The 21713-nt window shown below is 42.4% G+C and overlaps 1 protein-coding gene across 2 annotated transcripts in view; it reads left to right on the forward strand.

Moving 5' to 3' along the window:
- Positions 1-12663: 12663 nt before the first annotated feature.
- LOC147617867 (homeobox-DDT domain protein RLT2-like) overlaps positions 12664-21713 on the forward strand; it is a 63122-nt gene continuing 54072 nt past the window's right edge. Inside the window, exons 1-2 of one of the 2 annotated variants that reach the window (XM_086776113.1) lie at positions 12664-12964; positions 14802-15223. In XM_086776113.1, coding sequence (XP_086632239.1) covers positions 14914-15223 — 310 coding nt within the window. In that variant the 5' untranslated portion in view covers positions 12664-12964; positions 14802-14913. The remainder of the gene's footprint in view (positions 12965-14801; positions 15224-21713) is intronic. The other variant, XM_086776114.1, reaches the window with a different exon arrangement.

Here is a 21713-nt window from a genome sequence, read left to right on the forward strand (position 1 = left end):
TCTAGTAGTAGGTGCAGTAGAGACTTGGTCTATGTATCAAATGTGGACATTCCATACTAGTGTGGTTTGCTTGGCAAATCGGGCACCACAATAGTTCTCTTCTGGGATAAAGACAGCCTTGACCTGTTCTCCATTTTTTGGTCATTTTCTGCATCAAAGCAGCTACTGTGGCTGCTCCACCTATTGTCCTGAAGAAGATTCCTTTTCTTTTCCTTTAGATTTTGTGCTTGTGGTTTTGAAGGAAGCCTCATAAGTTCCCTCATGTAATCCTCGAGAATGAGTTCCCTTGAAATTGTCTTTGAAATCCATGGTGCTTCCATAGCATTGCTCCAAAGGAGGTATGTCTAAGAGCATATAGGGAATTATGAAGGGATACATCTTTAAGCCCTTCTAGGAATCAACTAATCAATCTTTCAGAGAACTTGTCCATGTCTACAGTGAGAATGAAGATATCTCACTTGGTTGATATAGTTCCAGATGGAATCTCCCTCTTTCTGCTTCAAGTATGCAAGTGTTCAACTGGGCTCCATCAAGTTCCTTGTCTCGAATATCCTACTTTAAAAGCTTCTTTCAAGGCATCAAAGGTATCCTTGTCTTCTATGTTTAGTGATCAGAACCACTATCCTACTTTTCCATCGAGGGTGAGGCTAAAGACACTCACCTTAACCTGATCTTCTACATGGCCAAATGCCTCACATATCTAGTTAAACATCTCTAGATGAGGTATGGGATGTCTTGACCCATCAAACTTAGTGATAAGTTTGAAGATATAGGCATGTTTATTCCTTCATGTTCTTTGCCATTGCATCGACTGCGTGAGCTGGTGATACTTCTTGAAGCTACCCCCTCCCTATTTCCATGGCTATCCTCAACATTTCGGGCGTCAATCTTGCCATGGCTAGAGCTGGTGTAAGTTGAGGTTCAGGTATGATAGGTGGGGAAGCAAGGCCTAGAGGATAGTATCCGATCTGTGGGCCATGCGTCAGTGGGTGGGTAGGTGTGCGGTTTATAAGGATCCATATGGTATTAGGGATATACCCCTCAAGGTGGGTAGTTACTATGCATGGGGGCCATGTGTCGGCTAGAGAGCTCTAGGTGGACTCTTTTCCTTTGGTAGGAGCTTTGAATTAGATTCTTTAAGCCCTGCCCCACCTCCGGTCTCAGGTCTAGCGAGGGTGTGACAGCTCTCTTAGGTTGACAATCCATGCTCATTTCCTTGGGGTGACGCTCTTCTGATTGCGTGTTTCTTAGGATAAAGTTTCTTAGCCTTGAGACAAGACTGCTCTATGAATGTGCAGGGGATCCTGGGGCTTTCTCTTGAGTCAATGGTCTATCCATACATTGGGTAACCAATTCTCCTATCTCTAAGTGAGGGGTGGTTTGTCATGTGCTTGGGTGTTCTTCACTTTCGTTGGTGCTATCGAAGACCAATACTGTTTGACTGCACGTGGTGTTGACTAAAGGGTCAGATCTACCAAGAGATTGTACATAAGAGGGTTCAGTGTCATCAAATAAAGGGTTGTTTTGCCCCAATTTCCCTGAGTGTAGGTGCATGAATGTGTTGAGCAAAGGTGTAGAATCACACTTTGGGAATAGGGAGAATTTTTTCCCTAGAGGTTAGGAATGGTCGCTCGTTCACAAAGGAATGGACGTTCTCTTGATGTGAGTACAGGACTGTCTTAACTGGAGCAGACCATTTGTTGTTCTCAGGTATGGTCGTGGGCTGAAAACAAGAACACGTGTACCCTTGTGAAGGAACGGACAATCGTACGTCAAAAAAGTGCAGCCGTATAGCTAACTAGAAGAACGGGCGTTCCTCCACAAAGGAACGGTTGTTCAATTTCAAGAAGGTGCGGTCGTGGCTGGTGTTACGAAAAGGACACTCACTAGTGAGGGGGAACAATCATGGGCTTTTGAAAGTAGGACGTTCGTCTGTGAAGCTATAGACGTTCACTCACATACTAACAAGCAGGTGTCTTACCTGCACCGAAATGGTATATCTATCACATCCGCCTCTAGATATTCTCCTGACATATTCTACTGCACAACATTTATGCTCTTTTAATACCCATTGAAGGTATGACCGTACCTCTTTGAAGTGAATGGCCGTTCACTTCATACAAATGCAACCCGAGAATGAGTTGCGTCTAGTTTTCTCCTCGTTTTTCCCTAATTTCTTCCCCTTAGTGATAATTTTTAAAGGTTTTCTTTTTATGTATATCTTAGGCTAATCCTAAGCTACCTAATGATGTAAGGAATGCCCAGTTTAACCTAATGACTTAGGATTAATAGTGTGATTAAGCTAACATGCAATTTTTCTATCTACTTGAAGAAATAATCGAAAATCAATGGAATCAAGGGCAAAATTAGGGAACTTACTTGTAGCTCCTGATTTTGGTATAGCCTCTGAAGCTCCTACTTCTCCCAATGCTCCATTGCAACTCAATTGTTCCAAGAAAAACAAATAAATAAAACACAAATCAAACAAGCAACTCATACCAAACTCCTACAACCAGTGGATTTGCATTCCATCCGGGCAAGATAAGTCTCTAGCTTAGGAAGAGATTGTGAAGGACCCTAAGCTAAGTTTTATCCCCCGTAGTGGTGCCAAAACGAGCATTCTCCTTCCATGAGAGAGGAAGAAGAGAAGAGAAGAGAGAGGATGCAAGGGTCAGTTTAGGAACATGCACTTAGCTAACCCTAAGTGGGTTAACTCCTTGATGTGAAGCCGCTAGGGTCTCACTCCACCACCATTTGTGTCACCCAAGTGGAGCTTTCCTTGAGCTAGGTAGAGAGTAATTAGAGAACAAGATATGGAAAGCTCAACTCCTATCTCAATGCCTTCATGTGTGCAAGAGGAAGAGAGAGAGAGAGAGAGAGAGAGAGAGAGAGAGAGAGAGAGAGAGAGAGAAAGAGAGATAGGGGAGAGGGAGAAGATGGGGAGAAGAAGAACCTACAAGCACACACACAAAATCAAGCAAGCAAGAATGCATCAACACACAAGCTTACCACCATAGCCACAAGAGATCAACAGGGGAGAAGAAGAAGAATCAATTGTGATAATGGGATTGTATCCTTTTCATATTACATAAGTCACTTATATACATGAGCTCACTTTTTACAATGGTTGGCGGCCACCTATTAACAATTGGGGGCCCAAAACTGGTTCTCTAACTCTATGTACACCTAGGCTTTGTTACTCATGGCCAGCATTACACATGTCATAAGCTCGATCATCCCATATCTTTTTACATGAAGTTATTAGCACGGTTTTGCACAAAAATAAATTACATGAAGTGTAACCACGCTTTGAGTAATGTTAAACCATTGTGGTTAACAATAATCAACATGGCTTATTCAATGTTCTTAGGATTTCAAATAGCGCCTATGCTAGAGATAGGAAGGAATGGGGGATGAGATTTTGCCTCTCTATCTTGATGGTCCAACCTCTACATGGTTTAAAGCTCTTGTTCAAGAGGTGAAAGAAGATTGAGATATGCTTAAGAGGGTGCTCTTGGATATGACAGATAAGAAACTATGGGGGTTTAACTTCAAAAGGTGGAGGCTTGTAGAAAAGACCCAAAGGAGTTCATGGTTACCTTTTGTACAAAGTTTGATACAGTTTGGGTGAACAACCTTTTAGGATTACATATTATGCAAGTGTGCAAAGGTGTAGGAAGTTTCCTTAGGGAGACTTGGTCCTTGATTTAATTGAATCAAAAGATAAGGCTTCGCTAAAGCCTACAAAAAGCATTGTACTCAAGCAAAAATAATCAATATCATTGAGTAGTGCAATCTTGTTCTCTCTTAAGCATTATCACATCTCTCTCTCTCTCTCTCTCTCTCTCTCTCTCTCTCTCTCTCTCTCTCTCTTACTTCTACATAGCTATGGATTTAATTTTTGAGCCTCTATAACTGACAACAACTATTGCTGCCTCCTCCTAGGGCTCTCAATCACTTCTAACCTCCCTGTTCATGTAATTTCTCTAAAATCTGAACAGGTTAAGCCCTACCCCCTTATACTTGGGAGGCCATGGTTGATCAAATCCAATGATAACGGGGTCAAGGGGACTTCCTTATTAGTGAGATAAGAAAATTAAGTATAACTATCCTTTGTAAGATCATGACACTTCATCCTCTTCTAGTAATAAAGTCGTTCCCCGAAACCAATGGAATCTCCTCCAATGAGTATGATTCTGAATCTGGCACTAGTTCTAGTTTCATGGAAGTTGATTTTGAATCTGGTTCTAGTTTTAGTTCTATGGCAGTTTATGGAATCTTGTTGTATGATCGTGATAAAGAGTTAAAAACAACTTTTGAGGATAGGAAGAAGATGTATGACAAGACGTTGTGTGAAGATCTTTCTCATTAAGAGAAAGAAGAGTATACGTATGTGTTGGAATGCTTTCATAGAATTTTTTCCACTAATACAAGGATTTGAGGGGTATTTAAGGAGTGAAGGATCACATCAATCTCAAGGAACTCTCTAAACCTCTGTTCAAAATTAAGGAGATTAGGGCAAGCTAGGGGAAAGGCTTTGAGGATAGAAATCACCAAGCTCTTGAATGTAGGATTTATTTTCCTAGTGGAAGATTCTAAGTGGGTCTCAGTAGTAGTAGTGGTTTCACCTAAGAAAGGAGGGAATTGGAGAATTTGTATTGACTTCAAGCCACTTAATGCTTGCATAAAAAGACACCATTTTCCTCTTCTATTCATATTTCTAGTCATGAAAGGTATACAATATGTGATGGATTTAGTGGATATTTTTAGATTCATATTGTTGGAGAACCAAAATAAGACCACCTTTGTAACTCCTTGGGGAACCTTTGTTTATTAAGTAATTCCTTTTGTTCTTTTACCAATGTTGCTGCCACTTTCCAAAGGTGTATGAATCGAGTTTTGGACCATACTTGAGTAAGTTCATATGAGTATTTTCTTGATGACTTTTGTGTCTATGGCTCAATCATAACTCATATGAAAAGCTTTACCTAGATTTAAAAAGATTAGATGATGCTTTTGGTTTATTGAATTCTAAGAAGTGTCATATAGGGGAGAATAAGGTTACGGTATCTCAAGCTCATAGCAATGGATCTAGAAAAAGTTCAAGCTATTTTAGCTCCAAAACCACCCTCCATAGCTAAACAACTCAAGTACATGCTGCAAAAATATTAGTTATCTTAGTCGTTTCTTCTCTTACTCGCCTCTCATCCTTTTCCTTTTCCTACTAGCCCTCATGCTCTCCCCCCACCTTCTCACCTATCCTTTTCCTACTAGACCTCATGCTCCTACTTGCCTCTTGTCTTTTTCCTACTAGCCACCTCCTCCTCCTACTCACCCACATCCTCCTCCTAGTTTTCCCCCTCATCCTTATCATATGTGCCCCCCCTCATTTTCCTACTTGCCTCTCGTGCTCCTCCCTACTCCCCCCTCCTTTTCCTACTCACCCCTCATCCTCCTTGTACTCAACCCCCTCCTTCTTTTCCTACTCGCCCACCTATGCTTTTCCTACTCGCCCTTTACTCCTCCTGCTCGCCCCTCCTCTTGCTCCTACTTGCCCCCCACTACTTCTCCAACTCGCCTCCCTTCCTCATGCTTTTCCTACTCTCCCTCTACTCCTCTTGCTCGCCCCCTCCTCTTGCTCCTACTTCTCCAACTCGCCTCCCTTCCTCCTTTTCCTCCTAGCCTCCCCTTCCTCATGCTCATCCCCAACATATCTAATAACCACCATAAAATTAGCAAAAGCAAAAATTAATGTGCACTTCACTTCCATGGGCCCTCATACGTGGTCCTCTCTTGATTTTGGGCTCCGCATACTTGGGCCCCTCCTAATTTTGGGCTCCTTCCTTTTTTTGTTTCCTTGCCACTGCCTCACTCCCCAAAATTTATATTTCTCTTCTTTGCTTTCCCCTTTTATATTCTTTTCCTCTACCACACTTCCCTCAAGGGTAGACAACCTTCCCCCTACTCCGATTTTTCATATACAAGCACTTTATCACCAAGTTCCCATGACCTTGATATCGTAAGCTCACAACAACATAGTTGGCCCTCGGTGCCCTTTCATCATCCATGACTCCCATGACTACACCTCCTTTGGTAGCTTGCTCAATGGTGGTGTAATCCACACAACTTCCACATCTAGCAGTAGTGTTGTAATGATGCATGTACAACCTTCGATCGCTTCCACATCATCCGAATATTCTTCAACCTTTGATCCTTAGTATCTTTCCTTTGAGGATGACGTTGCTAGTACTGCTGCATCCCCCTTACTTGCCCATCTACTCATCTCCGTCTTGGCTAGACCCCCTTTGCTTCCACCCTTGTTTTCATGCAATTTTTCATTTGTCACCTACATCCACCTCCTCATGTGCCACCCCTTTCCCCATCAATTTTATGTCAGTCCATCTCTGTTCAAACTTCGCCAATTTCTTACTTTGTTTAGTCAAGATGAAATATCCACCCTAGGCTAAACCTGTCTTGCTTCCATCCTGACTTCGCCTATGATGGATGCCTTCCTTTGTGCAACCCTCATCACCAACTTTCCAATAATGTCCAATGGTGGTTAGCTCAGCTGACTTCCATCCCATATCTGCCCACAATGGATGCCTCCCTTTGTGCCACCCTCATTACCAACTTTCCAACCATGCCCAATGGTTAGCTGGCTGACTACCACTTTCATCTCTTGCATCATTAGTCCCCCAAAAATTTTGTTACTCAAACACTTTGATCACCGGTAATCTACCTATTGAGGTATCTGTTGCCATTATTGTGCCTACTGCTGCTAGCTCCCACCTCTTCCCTTCCCAAATCCTCTTTGTATACCATGCACCTCGATATCCTTTTTCATTATTATTTTATGCTCAAAGAAATTCCCACATCACCTCTACCTTTCTTTTCCACCCACTACACTGAGACTTTTCACTGCTTTTGTACCATTTCCCTTCCACCATCTCCTCTATGAATCCATTTGCCTCATTGCCATCAATTTTGGTCTCAACTCAACAAGCTTGACATTGTACCATCATTCACTTGGCCTTGTGCCCATTCATTCACTTGACCTTGTGCCCATTTCCTCACCTACACTTCCTTCCATGCTTGTAGCCCTCCACTTCACTTCCCTCCATACTACCACCTTGCCATCCTCATTGTTCTTCTCCTCCCGCATTCCACATTTGACCTCAAGTGCAAGAAAGTTCCCTAGCCTCATCCTGTCACTCTACTACACAACCCCCTCTTGGCCACTCCTTCCAAATCCAACCAATCGGTGATCCCCTCTACCACCCTTCCAATCCACTCCACTCTACTCCCATTTCCACCATAGAGGTCTCTCTTGGCATATTATCATCCAACTACCATCCTTGCCTCTTGTGGTGGTCTCCACTCTCTCCATCTCGTCCATATCCTTGTCAGCAACAATTTTTGCCCCCTTCCCTATCTCACTTCCCAACCATGGCAACCTCACCACTTTCCCTCCACTTCACAAGGTCTCATCATCCAGATCTCTCCCAACTACCCCTTCAACTCCTATGGTGGTCAACCTCACCAATTTCCCTCCACTGCACAAGGTCTCATCACACTTCATGTGCATCGATCATAGCTTCCAAGGAGCCCTCTCTTTCTAAAGCTAACTTTTGTGTTCTACACATGAGGTAACCTTCTGTGTTGATCGAAGTGATAGTACAAAGTACCTTAAGCTTACCGACTTCCCTTTTTCTTACAGTGCTTTGGATATTTCCATTGGAGGTCTACCCTCTTTCTTGCAGTTCCCTGATCCTCTAGAGTGATTACCTTTGCCTTATCCTTGTTAAGCTCTCACCCCATAATCCAAGGTTTGGATAACCTCTCCTTTAATCTTTGCATTTACTCCACCAACCTCAAAGATTATTTCTCTGAGTTAGAACGAGTTTAAGTCTTCCTCTTTGCTGTGTGTGTGTGAGAGAGAAAGAGTTGAGAGTAGAGACTAGTTGCTCCTTAGTTCATGTTCCTATCTACACTTTGTATGAGAGAGAGTAGGTGAAGCAGCTTCCTTGGTAACAATAAGGAAGAGAGAGCTTGAAGAAGAGGACCTAGCAACGAGCTTGGAAGCAAGGTAAGTTTCCCACAACCATTGTTGCTTATCTTGAGCTCTTGCCAGTGAATGGGGGGATTTTTAGAAAGAGCTAAAATGGGCCATAACATTTATACATTTTACAAACTAATTAAAACTAATTAAAGTGTAAAGGGTTGTCAATTGATGGGGTTATAAGCACTTCAAATTTGATTCTTTACTTATGCTTAAAAAATGGAAAGGTGAATAAAATTAGAATGCCAAGTAGACTCTTGGTTATTCTTTTTGTGAAATGGTTAAGGCACACTAATGTATATTTAAGAGTTCTTTAATATTATCTAATGATGATGTTATGTGAAATGCCATGTTATGATTATGCTATGTAAGCGATGTATGTAAGCGATGTGCCATGATGTATGCTATGCTTAGCTATACTATGTATGCTATGATGCATGTGACAGTGATGCCATATGAGCCCATGAATGTTATGATACATGTATGCCATGTAAAGCCATGACCAAATGATGCCTCTACATGCAATGCCATGCTATGTCTGTGCCTATGTCTACACCATGGAAGTTAAAGATGTCAAAGATTCTATGTGATGGTGGTGATGTTATGCCACATGTGTCAATGACAATGATGCTGCTATGTTGATGATGACGAGGCTACAAAAGTCAAGCCTCATGATGAAAAAGCTGCTACCATGTATGATGTTTATGTGGAATTGTATGCCCCAATGATGATGTGATAATGTCACCCTTTGATCCTACTCCCATGCTATGATGATTATCTATGTTTATGCCCATGCTAATGCTATGTCCCATATGTTATGTCATGTAATGGGACCATGTATTCTCATGTATGTCTATGTCTATGTGTTGACCATGGCCACTCATAATGTAGGCCAGGTAACAAGGTCTGTGTACTCTTACCCTTAGGATAAGACTCATGTGGGCACACTAAGGAGGGGTACTCATGTATGTCTATGTTATGTGCACTACCTACCTTTGGATGACACCTCGTTTGGCACCAAGGGGGTTGTTGGAATAATGGTGCTGATCTATGTGTAAGCACATGTAGGTGTAGGCATGCGAAGTACATAAGAAACCTAGAGTGTGTGGATGATGAGTCAAGTTTATCCCATATGTGATGTCATAGCAAATGGGTGTATGGCTATGTATAAAAGGGCATTCCCTAATGTAATGCAATCAAGCTTTGTGTAGGTATTTCTCTCTTATTCTCTCTTTTCTTTAACCACCATAGCCTTCACCTCTAATCTATAATAATCAACATTGCACTCACTATACCATGAGCCCTCACACTTCGAGCCACCATAGCCTTCACCTCGTCCACCATCTCCACCATAGCCATGGTGAGCTTAATCCATGAATGTTAACATAGTACACAATGGGCAAAAATGTGCAAAACTTTCATAAAAAATATCAAGCATGGACCTTCTCCTTCTCTCTCTCTCTCTCTCTCTCTCTCTCTCTCTCATGTAAGCCTACATGGGCATTAGCATAGGGCGTCATTATTGCATACTTCATAGCGTCGTGGCATAGCATATCATACATAGACTCATACATAGCATACATTGGCACATACATCATAGCCATAGAATCCATAATTGAACTTTAAGAATGCAATGTATAGATACTTCTACTTATGCCGATTTTGATTTTGCAGACCATAAAAGCTAAAGTGACCAACCACTCATGCGATGCTCACATGGGAGACTCAAACACAGCAGACCCGATCGACAGCTAAATCCCAGACAAGGAAACCTTGAGCTTCAAATTGGTCATGACTTGAGCGAATTTAGTGCTTAATGATAGCTTAATCAACGATTAGCAGGCTGAAACTTCAATGGACTAGATTGAGCTTGAAGAGGGGCTAATTGATGGGAGTTTTACTTGAAGGAAGTTTTCCTTAGTAAATAGCAAGGCCCCAACTCCAAAAACACAGCTTAAACTGACCAACAATTACAGATTTGAGCAAAACAGCTTGAACCGGTCTTTTCACTACAATAGTTTACACAGAGAGCTTCAAAAGAGTTGAGAATTGGTGAGCAAGCTTCTCATAAGGTATAGAATGCTCCTCTAAGAGGAATTTAGCTAATTCAAAGTACAATGGGAGGACCAACATTCTCTGCAGTCGAGGAAGATGTGCGCAATTCAGGCCATACAGGGCGGTTCTAGAAGAATGCCATGGTGAGCAATTCCGCCTTGGTTTGCCAAAAAAATCTCCCAAGGTTTGAAGAGAAATGGTGAAGACTACAAGGTGCACTAAGCTCTACAAATGAAAGCCACAAGAGCTCTGATACCATGTTAACATTCATGTATCAAACTCACCATGGCTATGGTGGAGATGGTGGAAGTGGTGACGGCTATTGTGGCTCAAAGTGTGAGGGGCTCATGGTGTAGGTTGATAAGGATAGATTAGATGAACTTAAAGCAAAGAGAGCACAAGAGAGATATGCCTACACAAAGCTTGAATTAATTACATATTGTTGGGGAATGCCCTTTCATACATAGCCATACACCCATTTTCCATAACATCACATATGGGATAAACCTGACTCATCATCCACACACCCTCATCTACTTCACATGGCCATACATAAATGTGCTTACTCATGTATTGACACCATACATGTGCCTACACATATAGATCAGCACCAATATTCCAATATTCCAGCACATTTATTGATGAAATGCAAAACAAAACACTTAAACGACTAATTTTTGGTCAACTTGGTTTAATATCTACAAAGCAGCTTGTAAAAAATCATATCTAATAATACTTTTCTTTCCATCCAATTAATGAAGCAGACAAATGAAATGGCCCAAGACAATATTATTTATGCATTAAATGAAAGATGGTCCCATAAGTAAAAAGACAATTCAATTTTGTGAGGTTGTTGTAGCCATTTAAATATGCACAATACATAAAATCTTAAGTTATTTGAACTTGAGTACATCAACCCTCTAGAGAAGACTTATCCCATTCATTTGTCCTTTTGAACATAATGATGTGGGTAGGTACGCTCTTTCTAAACATTATTTAGCATTTACGAAGGTGGAAGTAGACCTTAAGGCATAGAAATGTTACACAATCATTTAGATGATAAATCTTGGAAATGCCATACATGTTAACAAGTTTGTCTCATTTTTGTTTGAGAAGGTGTGGTAGAGATTATGTTTGAGGGTTTGGCTCATCTTGCAGTGAGGCAATGCTTCACTTAATCATGCATATGAAAACTGACATGTAATGATGACATCTGCATAAAGAGCGAAAGGTGTTGGTGTTGTAAGTTAGTATAAGCGTTTCAAATGGTGGGCTTTGAAGGGTATTTATGAAACAATGGAAAAAGACACCATATACTTGCATAAGAACAAAGAAGTGTGTGGCATTTGGGTGGAGAAGAGCATCATGCAATTTGTTTAATCTCGACAATTACATGCTCTTGACATACTTTTCCTCCCTCTTAGTAAGATTGGTAGAATATACAAGCCAAGTTCTAAATGTGAGATGTCTAAAAGTAGGGATAAAGAAGTAACAAGGATTCAAAGAGTGATTGAACCAAATTTGAGAGAGAGAGAGAGAGAGAGAGAGAGAGAGAGAGAGAGAGAGAGAGAGAGAGATTAAAGGTTGGCTAATGTTGCTGTGTGTCTTCAAAGCCTATGTTAGGTGAACAATATGTGATCACATTATCTTTCCTATGGGAGAACCTTTATTGCATGCATGTGATTTCATGTTCGATTTGATTACGTGCTTGATTAAAGGTTGGCTAATGCTTCTATGTGTCTTCAACACCTGTGTTAGGAGAACAATATGAGATCACAATATCTTTCCTATAGGGAGAACCTTGATTGCATGCACATGCTTACAACATGTGATGTCGTGTTGAATCTGAGTAAGTGCAATCTTGTGAAGACTTGGGTCTTTACACACTGAGGAAGACTTGTCCATTGCCTACATGTGAAAAGGCCCTTAAAAAGCCCATCAACAACGTCCGGGTTAGAGAGCACTATCTCCTGTGGGATGTATAAACAGCAGAAAGTGTGAACACAGTAGAAAGAGAGGGTATCCGAATGGTGTGTACAAGGGGTGCTTCAAAGGTGTTGCATATACTATAGTAAGGAAAGGAGGGTGAGCAATTCCCATCTCAGTAGGGTCAAATATATACATGTAGTGGTGGTTAATAATGACAGAAAGAAAAGTACAATGGGTGATAACCACAAATATAATTATCATTTTGTGGGATTTTTAAGAGGTTGGCGTAGTAATTAATTTCCAGAAAGAGTTAGTAATCATCCAACATATTTCATGAAAAATTTCGGGGGAAATTTGATCGTTTAGTTACGCAACACAGCAAATTAAATCGAGATGGCCTGCTTGTGGAGAAGTTCAATCCACGCAGCCCATGATTTTTCCAAAGAAACCCAATTGATTTTCAGAAAAGCCCACATGGAATCGTATATTAAATCCTGGAAAAAGAAAAGGCATCGATGAGGGGCAGTTCTGAAACTGCTACGGCCGCATTAACACGAAATTATTTTTAAAAAAAGTTGGGGAGAAAATCGCTGTTCAAAAGTAAACACAAAAAAACAAAGTTTTTTTTTTTGGGGGATTTTCGGGGATCGGTTTCTTTCAATTTTAGGTTTTTGCCCTTCTTTTGTAAAAGATTAAAATCGATTTTAATGCAAAAAAGAGCAAGCCGGGCTCTGGAGATTTTTAGGTTTTGTGTTGGAAGCAAAGGAAGGAAAGCAGATCTTGAGGTAGAAGAGAGAGGGAAGATCGCTAGGATATGGTGTTTTTCCGGCGAGAATTTGAATGCTTGTGATGAATCGGAAGCCTCTGCACGTAATCCCAGCTCAAGTTCAATAGTCGGAGCTTCAAGCCAAGAGGTTTCCGGTAAGAATTCCCCGGCAAAATCACCATGAATTGCAACAGAGTTTACAGCAATCTTTTCTCTCCGTTTTGATGGCCTTGTGCACAATTTTGATCAAGTACAAGAAGGTAAACAAAAGGATTTTATTTTCCCTCCCCACTGTTTGCAAAAATTTCACATATTCTCAGAATTTGGATTTTACGAAATGTTGCATACAAGCCGTCTTTTCCTGAATTAGGGTTTTGGGATATCGTTTGCTCTGTCTGCTCTTATGGGGAAGCTCTAAATTGGGGTTTTAGGAGCTTGGCCTTGCACCTACAAAGTCTTTTTTGTGGGGAAATAATTTAGCATTTTTTTTTGATTTTTCAAAACCAGTATTTAGCACGCTAAGAAAACAAATGCAGGAGTTATATAAATTTTATGGTTTTTTTTGCTTGTTTTGGTCCTTTTTTTTAAATATGGCATGCTATGGAAGAAGGTACAACAAGCTACTGCATAGTTTTAGCAACCAAATAGTGGCAATTGGCTTGCTTTCCAAGAAATATTATACCCTGAGAATTTTGTTTGTATATTTTCAATCTTCACTATCACCTGTAGTCAAGTCAGGGTTCTGGCACTGTGGATAACAGTCTGCTGCTCCACCTTTACATTTATTGTGCATCATGTGCATCAGAATTGTGCCTAAGAGCAGGCAAGTGGGATTTGAGGATCAAGTTTGTTAAGAGTAATGTACTGTCCTTTTCCCGATTTGGATGATTGTCGCAAAAGAAGCATGAAGTGAGTTTTAAGCAACAATTCTTTTTCTAACATGGCAAAATCCTCTCACCAAGTTCTTAGAACATGGTTCAAGTAATTATGGGTTCAAGATAGCTTCAGTTTTGTTACATGTAGCTTCTGTAGGGGTTGTTCATATATTCAAGATCTTATTGGTTGGTTATCAGCCCCTATATTGCCTCACGGATATTACTGGTGGAAGCTCAGGTATTGATATTTTTCTTAGTAACAGAAAATGGCCGTTTCCTAGTAGCCAAATGTTGTGTTCTTAGGAGGAGCTGTTACTGTTTCCATTTTCCCATTCCCTAATCCCACCTGTGAATTTTCCCACAATTTTTCCCTAGTAAGTTCTGATTTTGCTCAATTTTCCTTGTTCTCTGTTAGATTATGATCTATCCCAAGTTTCTTCTCTGTTTCTATCAACTTTTTTCATCATTTCTGTTTACATCTACTATAAAAGACATGCCGTTTCCTAGTTTTTCCGTTGCCATTTCCATTGCATAGTTCTGATTTTGCCCAATTTTCCTTGTTCTCTGTTAGATTATGATCTATCCCAAGTTTCTTCTCTGTTTCTATCAACTTTTTTCATCATTTCTGTTTACATCTACTATAAAAGACATGCCGTTTCCTAGTTTTTCCGTTGCCATTTCCATTGCATGCAATTATGATATTTTTACCTCTCATATAAGCCAAAATCAAGCAATGAGCCATAAAAAGCCCATGCAACCACTAAGTTTGAGAGTGGCGGAGGGAACCTGAGTATTTTTGGGAGAAGTATGGGCTATGCATTATGTGGTCTATATGGCTCGTCAAAGCTGCAAGTCATTTTAATTCTTCTTGACCTTGAGATTACTGCTGATTATTATTATTTCCCTCTGCCCTTAATCATGTGTCCTGTGGCTTAAAAGGTTGCTTTTTATTCCTTTCTGCAAATCCATTTTTGTGCATGTGTATATGTGCACATGCAAACGTACATACATTTTCAAACTACAATCGATTTTTCGTGTCATTTGTTGTGGTTTCCTTGCTGCCGTAGTGCTTTGGTTGTTTTGGTTTATCTAATGTGTTTTCTCTACACTTGCACAGGGATGGCATTTGTCTGAAGTGCATTTTGCCCAAATTAGGCTTTCTTTATATACAGATGAGCTAAAGAGATGCAGTGTGTGCTTTAAAGGAATATTCTGGTGCTTGTGCACTTATGGAACCGATGGTCATGGCGGCAACTAATCATGACGAGCATATGACAGCCTTGGCTAGATTCACACAAGACAATTCGTCAAGTCATCCCAGAAAGCAAGGTGGGAAGAGAGCAGCGAAGGAGGTTGATAATCATTTCAGAAAAAGGACCGCACAGGGTTATTTCAGCAATGTGGATCCATGGCGGGCAGTTGAGCTTAGAGCGATAGCTGCAGTTGAGGCTCAACTGGGTGAACCGCTGAGGGAAGATTGCCCCATGCTAGGTGTGGAGTTTGATGGATTGCCACGTGGTGCTTTTGATACTTATGTGTGTAAGTCCTGACTACTTGTACCCTCATGCAAATGTGCAATATCAAAGGTCTTTATTTCAGAAGCGGTTATACATTAGGTGTTCTTTGTACCATCATTCAAAAGATTTTGAATTCTAGTGCAACATCTTGTGGGCAGCTTTTTCTTTGTATAATTGTACATAATTGTACACTAGTTTTACTTTCCCGTGCTAATTAAATAAATGTTAAATTAATGAAGAATAAGTTAATTTTTAGTTTGTTCATTTTTTATTTGACAATACAATTGTTTTCATAACACACCCCAATCCCTCCCTCACTTTTCATAACACACCACACTCCCTCCCTCTGATACTGCCATTACAGATTTCGTTAGTCTCATCAGAGCCCATCACCCGCACTAGCGGTCCAGCCCTTTGCGGGCCAGATGCCTATGACCGAGAGCATCACGACCCTCCACCCGACAGATATAGATCCAGGAGGCTCTCGATGCCATGACAAGATTCCATCACAGAGGCCTGATATTCTCTTGGCCATCAGATCGGTATTGGTGGAGGCGGGCGGGCATTACCATTAGTTGATCATGGTTAGTTTGTTAGAAATCTAAGGTGGTTCAAATGTAATTAGAGCCATGAGATTACTATAACAATATTGCTAGTGAAAAGAGATAAATACTTAATCACATGAGCAAGTTAATGAGAGCATAATGATGTAAAATGAGAGTCGATTTTGCATTAGATGTGTGCCAATTTATAGGCAAGTACAAAGGTGATTAGATCAAGCTAACTCATGGTCTCATAGACCATTGGGATCTTTTGTAGAAGTTAATCTCTCTCTCTCTCTCTCTCTCTCTCTTCATAATCATCTCCCTGATTCTAGCAGACAGGACTCCGAGCCATGATGTACCTAGACACAGGATCCTGACAGATTTCTTCGGCACCAGCACCAGCAGCCCATCCCACACACCTCCTGATACCTCCTCCATCGGGCCATCATGGCACTAGCCACGTTCCCAGGGAGTCACCACTGATAGAGCAGTCGTCTAATGTCGTGCTCGTCGGCCACGCCCACCAAGATCCCGACCACGACATCCTCACCATTGTCAGCTTAGAGCCATTATTGCTCGGCATCGGAGGTGCCTACCTCGCTTCTACGACCTCTCCATTCTAGACAGCCCCATGGCGGCGATATTTGATCTGAGGAGAGGGCAGCATTTCAACTGATCAGCATACATGGATCTACTTGATATACATTTTCCAGTATTTTCTACTCAGTATCATCTAGGAGTCTTACTTACAGTTCTTATAACTGTAAGACAGTCAGTTTATTGTACTTTTCAGTTTCATTTGGTTGTTCTCTTTGATGAGACACCAACTTCAAATGTACTCTCAGTTTTGGTCTCATAGGCCATTATGGCCTTATAGAGACGTTAATATATCATTTCATTTCTCTCTTTGCATCGGTGTGTGCATGTGTAGTAGGTCAGGTCTTTGATAAACTGCTTTCTGCTTGGCGCACCCCTCTGCTTAGCAGGGAGGGGTTAGTTTCCAGCCCGGGGGTGTGTGCATGCGCATGCATGTAGGTGTGGGTGTGCATGTGTAGCAGGTCAGGTATTTGATAAACTGCTTTCTGCTGGGTGCACCCCCTCTACCTAGTAGGGAGGGGTTCGTTTCCAGCCCGGGGGTGCGTGCATGTGTGCGTGGGTATGTGCATGCATTGTTGCATGCACTGAGGTTGATCATGATAATGCACAACAGGGCCTTCTTTATACCTTTATGTGGTGAGAATATGTAGCATCAACTCTAGAGAATAGGGAAAGAGTAGAGAATGTAGAATGTAGAAGATGACACCGGCTTGGGTCCCAATACCCAGTGAAGGGCCCCCTTGCAAGCAGGAGTATTTGCTTATATTATTCTTTGGAGAAATGATGTACAATGCTGAGTACAAATGATATGAATGCCTAACGCAAGGACGAGGAGGCCCAAACGTCGGCAGAGTATCTAGCTATCCCGAGGCTCTGTTGAAGACTCTCCTTGGCCGCTGATGCAAGTCGAGATGACTGAAGGATTGCACATATGCTGGCTGAGATGTAGAGTAACTTACTTGTTGCCTGGAGATGAGATGCTGCAAACTGTAGTCGCTTTCTGCTGAATACCTGAATATTGAAGTGGGACTGAGGCACATGTTTTTATATTGCCTCCAGGGGCTGGTCGGCTGCTTGAGCAGGCTGTCGGCCTGTTGTATTATTTCCCACAACTGCATAAATGCTCAGTCGGCTGGTATAGAACAAGTCGGCTGCTGTACATACTCCTCACGACTGTGAAAAGCCAGTCGGCCAGCATTAAATGCTGGTCGGGTACTGTACCACCAGTCGGCTGGTTCATTAAATGCTCACGACTGCCCATATGCACAGTTGGCTGCCCACAATACCTGGTCGGGTGCTGCCCGACTGTGAGGCAAGGCCATGGCTGCCTTTGCAAGGCTAGCCAAGCTGGGGCTGGCCCCCTTCTATGTGAACGCACCTAAAATGCTTTATATGCAACTACTGCTAAGGCTCCTGAATGATGCTTTCTCCAAGTGGGTTAAGAGGACTGACAACTGACTGACCTCTGAAGCTTAGAGACTGACCTATGTAGCTCGTGCCTGATTGTCCCTGGACGGAGGGCTCACAATGGGGTCACAGCATACGACAAATAATCCTAGAAAAGGTTCTACTTCTGTACAAATGCTACACTGAAGATCATGCCAGTGTGTCACTGTGTACCCCAGTGCAGGGTGCACGTGACATGCATGCATGCATCTTTGATAAACCGCTTTTTGCTTTTTGCTTTCTGCTGGGCGCTCCTCCTCTGCCTAGTTGGGAGGGGTTAGTTTCCAGCCCTGGGGGGTCCTCAACTAGAGTCCCCACTCATGGACAACCCTTATGATACTTGTACCCTTTTCTTGGAGTTTGTCCACCTCTCTCTTACACAAGCCCCACTAGGATTCTCTTGTAACTCCTAGTGTGTTGTGTAAACAAGCAATTAAGAATTAATGAAAATTAATCCTCACTAATTTTCCTTCTTTGTGATGCAATCTTTGGGCTCTAATTATTCTTAGTAGATTGATCAATGCATGCAAATGAACATATCATTAAATTCCTCACATAATTGCTAATGTTTTTAGTACTCATTTGCAAGTACATTAATCAAAAATATAAGATTAATTGAGTACTTAATTTGGCAACACAAAATGAGCTTAATGAAGCTCAAATCCATGAGTTTTGATTGATCTTTGAGTCAAAATGAAGTATTGATGTGTAGAAACACTCCAAATCGCCAATGGTTCATCAAAGAATCATCATTTGCACTCAAAGAGACACATTTTAGCTCATTTTTCAGTTTTTTAGTCACTTTTAGTTCACTTATCACTCCCTTAATGGAAAAAACCAGCCCATTAAGAGAAATTTAGACCGGAACCATGCTTCCATCTGTGGAGGAGAATTTTCTCTGGCTCTATGACTTCGGCTTCATCTATCATATTTGGCTGTTGCTCTTTTGATATATCCTGCAATGTTGGACCTACATATGGCTTCAACCTAGAAACATGAATGATGGCATTAGAGGCTGATGTCACACGTGTGGAATGGGGTTGCTACGGTTGCTATTGTGGAAGTGGATGCCTTAGTAGACTTTTCAGCTTGCAACTTAGTGCAATCTTTCTTCCCGTGTCCCACAGTGTGACAAAAGAAACAATGGTTCTCCGTTCAGTACCGTGTCTGTTTATCTGGTTGGAGACCTCCAGTGATGCCCTCCTTAGATTTTTCTTCAGCAGTCTTCTTGGGCGTAGAATCTTTCTTATTGTCTGATTGACCCTGAGAATTTTTCTTTTGGTCCTTTTGGTCTTTGTTGTTCTGAGCCTCCTTACCCTGGGTAGATGGCTGCCGAGTAGATGACTGACCCTGGGTAGATTGCTGCTGAGTAGATGACTGCTGTTGGGGCTTAGGGGAAGACTCTACCTGCTTAGGCTTAGCGCCGTTCAGCATTAGTTCTTGATTTTGAGCGAGGGTCAGTGCCCGTGCATAAGGTGGATCAGCCACATCTTTTGGCAAAGATGCTAATAAGAGTGACAATGGGAAGCCCAAGAAGAAGGACAAATGTAATTGTTGTCACATTAATGAATGCAGGAAGAGACTTACAAAAGAGAAAGAGAAGAAAGACTCAGGTATGTTTGTGGCCGATGCATCAATACCTAGTGCTGAAAAGAAGGAAACAACAACTAACTATGCTGAAGACGACTGGGCATTCCAGGTTCAGTCTAGCTATGATCCTTCTTTACACGATGCATGCTTACTGGTGCCAGATTCTCATGCATAGTCACAAGGAACGGGGGACGGTAACGGGGGACGGGGACGGGGACGGGACGGGGGACGGCCATAAGTAGGGAACGGGGACGGGGTAGGGAACGGCACTCAAAAAATACTTTTTTTAAAAGTTTTTCTACTCTACACTTATTCTACTTTGGAAGTACATCAAAATGAGCACAAATTTACATAAAATGGTAAGCTTTTGAGTCATATTAACACCGGATGGTGGCCGATTGTGGCCAGATAGCATGAGAGTCTGAGACGATTCTGGAGAAGGTTGGCACACTGCCAACCAGGCTACATGCATATGCGGTGAGTTATTATACACCTACTGCATATGGGCTGTAAATTTTGGGTCCGTTGCGGCGCGCAGTTTCACACCAGCCTACTTGGGTGAAGGTGCGGAGGGGGGCGTGAGCCCCTCTCTGCAGGGGGTCCGGGGGGGAGATGACTCCCCCCCGGCCCGAAGGGCCGTTTACGCTAAAGCCTAAACTCCATGCTTGTAGCCTTGTAGCCTTGTTCTTATATAGATATTAGATAGGCAAGTGAGAGAGAGAGAGGCAAGGGCCAAGCCTCAAGGGCCAAGGCCCAAGGCCCCAAGGCTCAAGCCTAAAGGCCAAACCTCAAGGCAAGAGAGCAAGGGCCAAGGCCCAAGGCCCAAGGCCCAAGCCTCAAGGCCCAAGCCTCAAAGCCTCCCCAAACGGCCAAGCCAAACGGCTAGAAACGGCCCCGCAAACGGCTAGAAACGGGCAAAAAAAACCACGGAATAGCTCCCTGCCGTCCCCCCACAGGGCCGTCCCCCACAGCCGTCCCCGTTCCTACTGCCGTCCCCTTCACCGTCCCTTGTGAGGGACGCCTCCAGGGGGACGTCCGTCCGTCCCCTGCCGTCCCCGTCCCTGCGCCGTCCCGTTTCGCCGTCCCGGCGTTCCAAGCCTCCGTCCCCTCCGTCCCCTGTGACTATGTTCTCATGTATGGTACTTTGACAACGGTGCTAGCAAGCACATTATGTCATAGTGCCATTTATTTGTCTCATTGGGAGATGTACCCAAGCGGGGTATTGTTACATGTGCTAACAACTACTCTTATGATGTCAAAGGAGTCGGGAAGATTGTGCTCACTATCGCCAATGGTGGGACAATCACGCTCTCAAATGTATTGTATGTACCAGGGATCAAAAAGAATCTCCTGTCAATCTTGGCCATTGCTTGGTCCGGCCTAGTTGTCCGTTTTCTTGATGACAGATGCACTGTACATTATTGCAGTGATGGAGATATCATAGTTGCATCCGACACTTTATGTCATGGTCTCTACAAGCTTGATGTATATGACAGAGCTCCACATGATGCACTTGTAGCTGCTGCCACATCCAGGATGACAGATGTTGAGCTATGGCATGTTCGGTTTGTTCACCTAAACTTTGGTAGTCTACTATGCCTTGAAAGGCATGACATGGTTTCAGCTTTGCCACCAATTGATGCAACCATCAAGCATGTCTGTGAGGGTTGCATATTGGGAACAATGCATCGTGCATCATTCCCCAAAGATGGTTCAGTGAGGGCTGCACGGAAATTGCAGCTTATATGGAGTGATGTATGTGGTCCGATGCGGACACCATCTATTGGAGGATGCCTCTACTTTGTCACGTTCATTGATGACCTTTCCAGATTCAGATGGGTCTATGCTATGAAGTCAAAAATCAGAATTTTTTATTCTTTTGTCACTTTCAGCACATGGCTGAAATGTGTCAGCAGGTTGCAAATTGCAGACTCTTCAAACAGATAGAAGGGGGGAGGACATGTCGAAAGAGTTTGCATACTTGTCAGAAATGGGCATGTACTGTGCTTTATACACCACAACAAAATGGTGTATTAGAGAGGAAGAATAGGTCTCTCATGGAGATGGCACGATGTATGGTTAAAGGCCAAAGTTTGCCTTATAGGTTTTGGATAGAAGCTGTTATCTGTGGAGCATATGTACTTAACAGTTGTCTAGCGAAAGCCTTAAAGGCTATCACTCCTTACAACGCTTGGCATGATAGAAAGCCATCTGTGGCCTATGCTCTTGTGCTTGAGCAACACCGTACCAAGCTTGATGACAAGGCAGTGAATTGTATTTTTGTGGGCTATAGTGCAGAGAGTAGAGGGTACCGTCTCAGCCATCTTGCTTCTT

The sequence above is a fragment of the Cibotium barometz genome, chromosome 36 (genome assembly GCF_041138505.1).
Source record: "Cibotium barometz isolate CiBa-2024 chromosome 36, ASM4113850v1, whole genome shotgun sequence".
Classification (NCBI taxonomy): domain Eukaryota; kingdom Viridiplantae; phylum Streptophyta; class Polypodiopsida; order Cyatheales; family Cibotiaceae; genus Cibotium; species Cibotium barometz.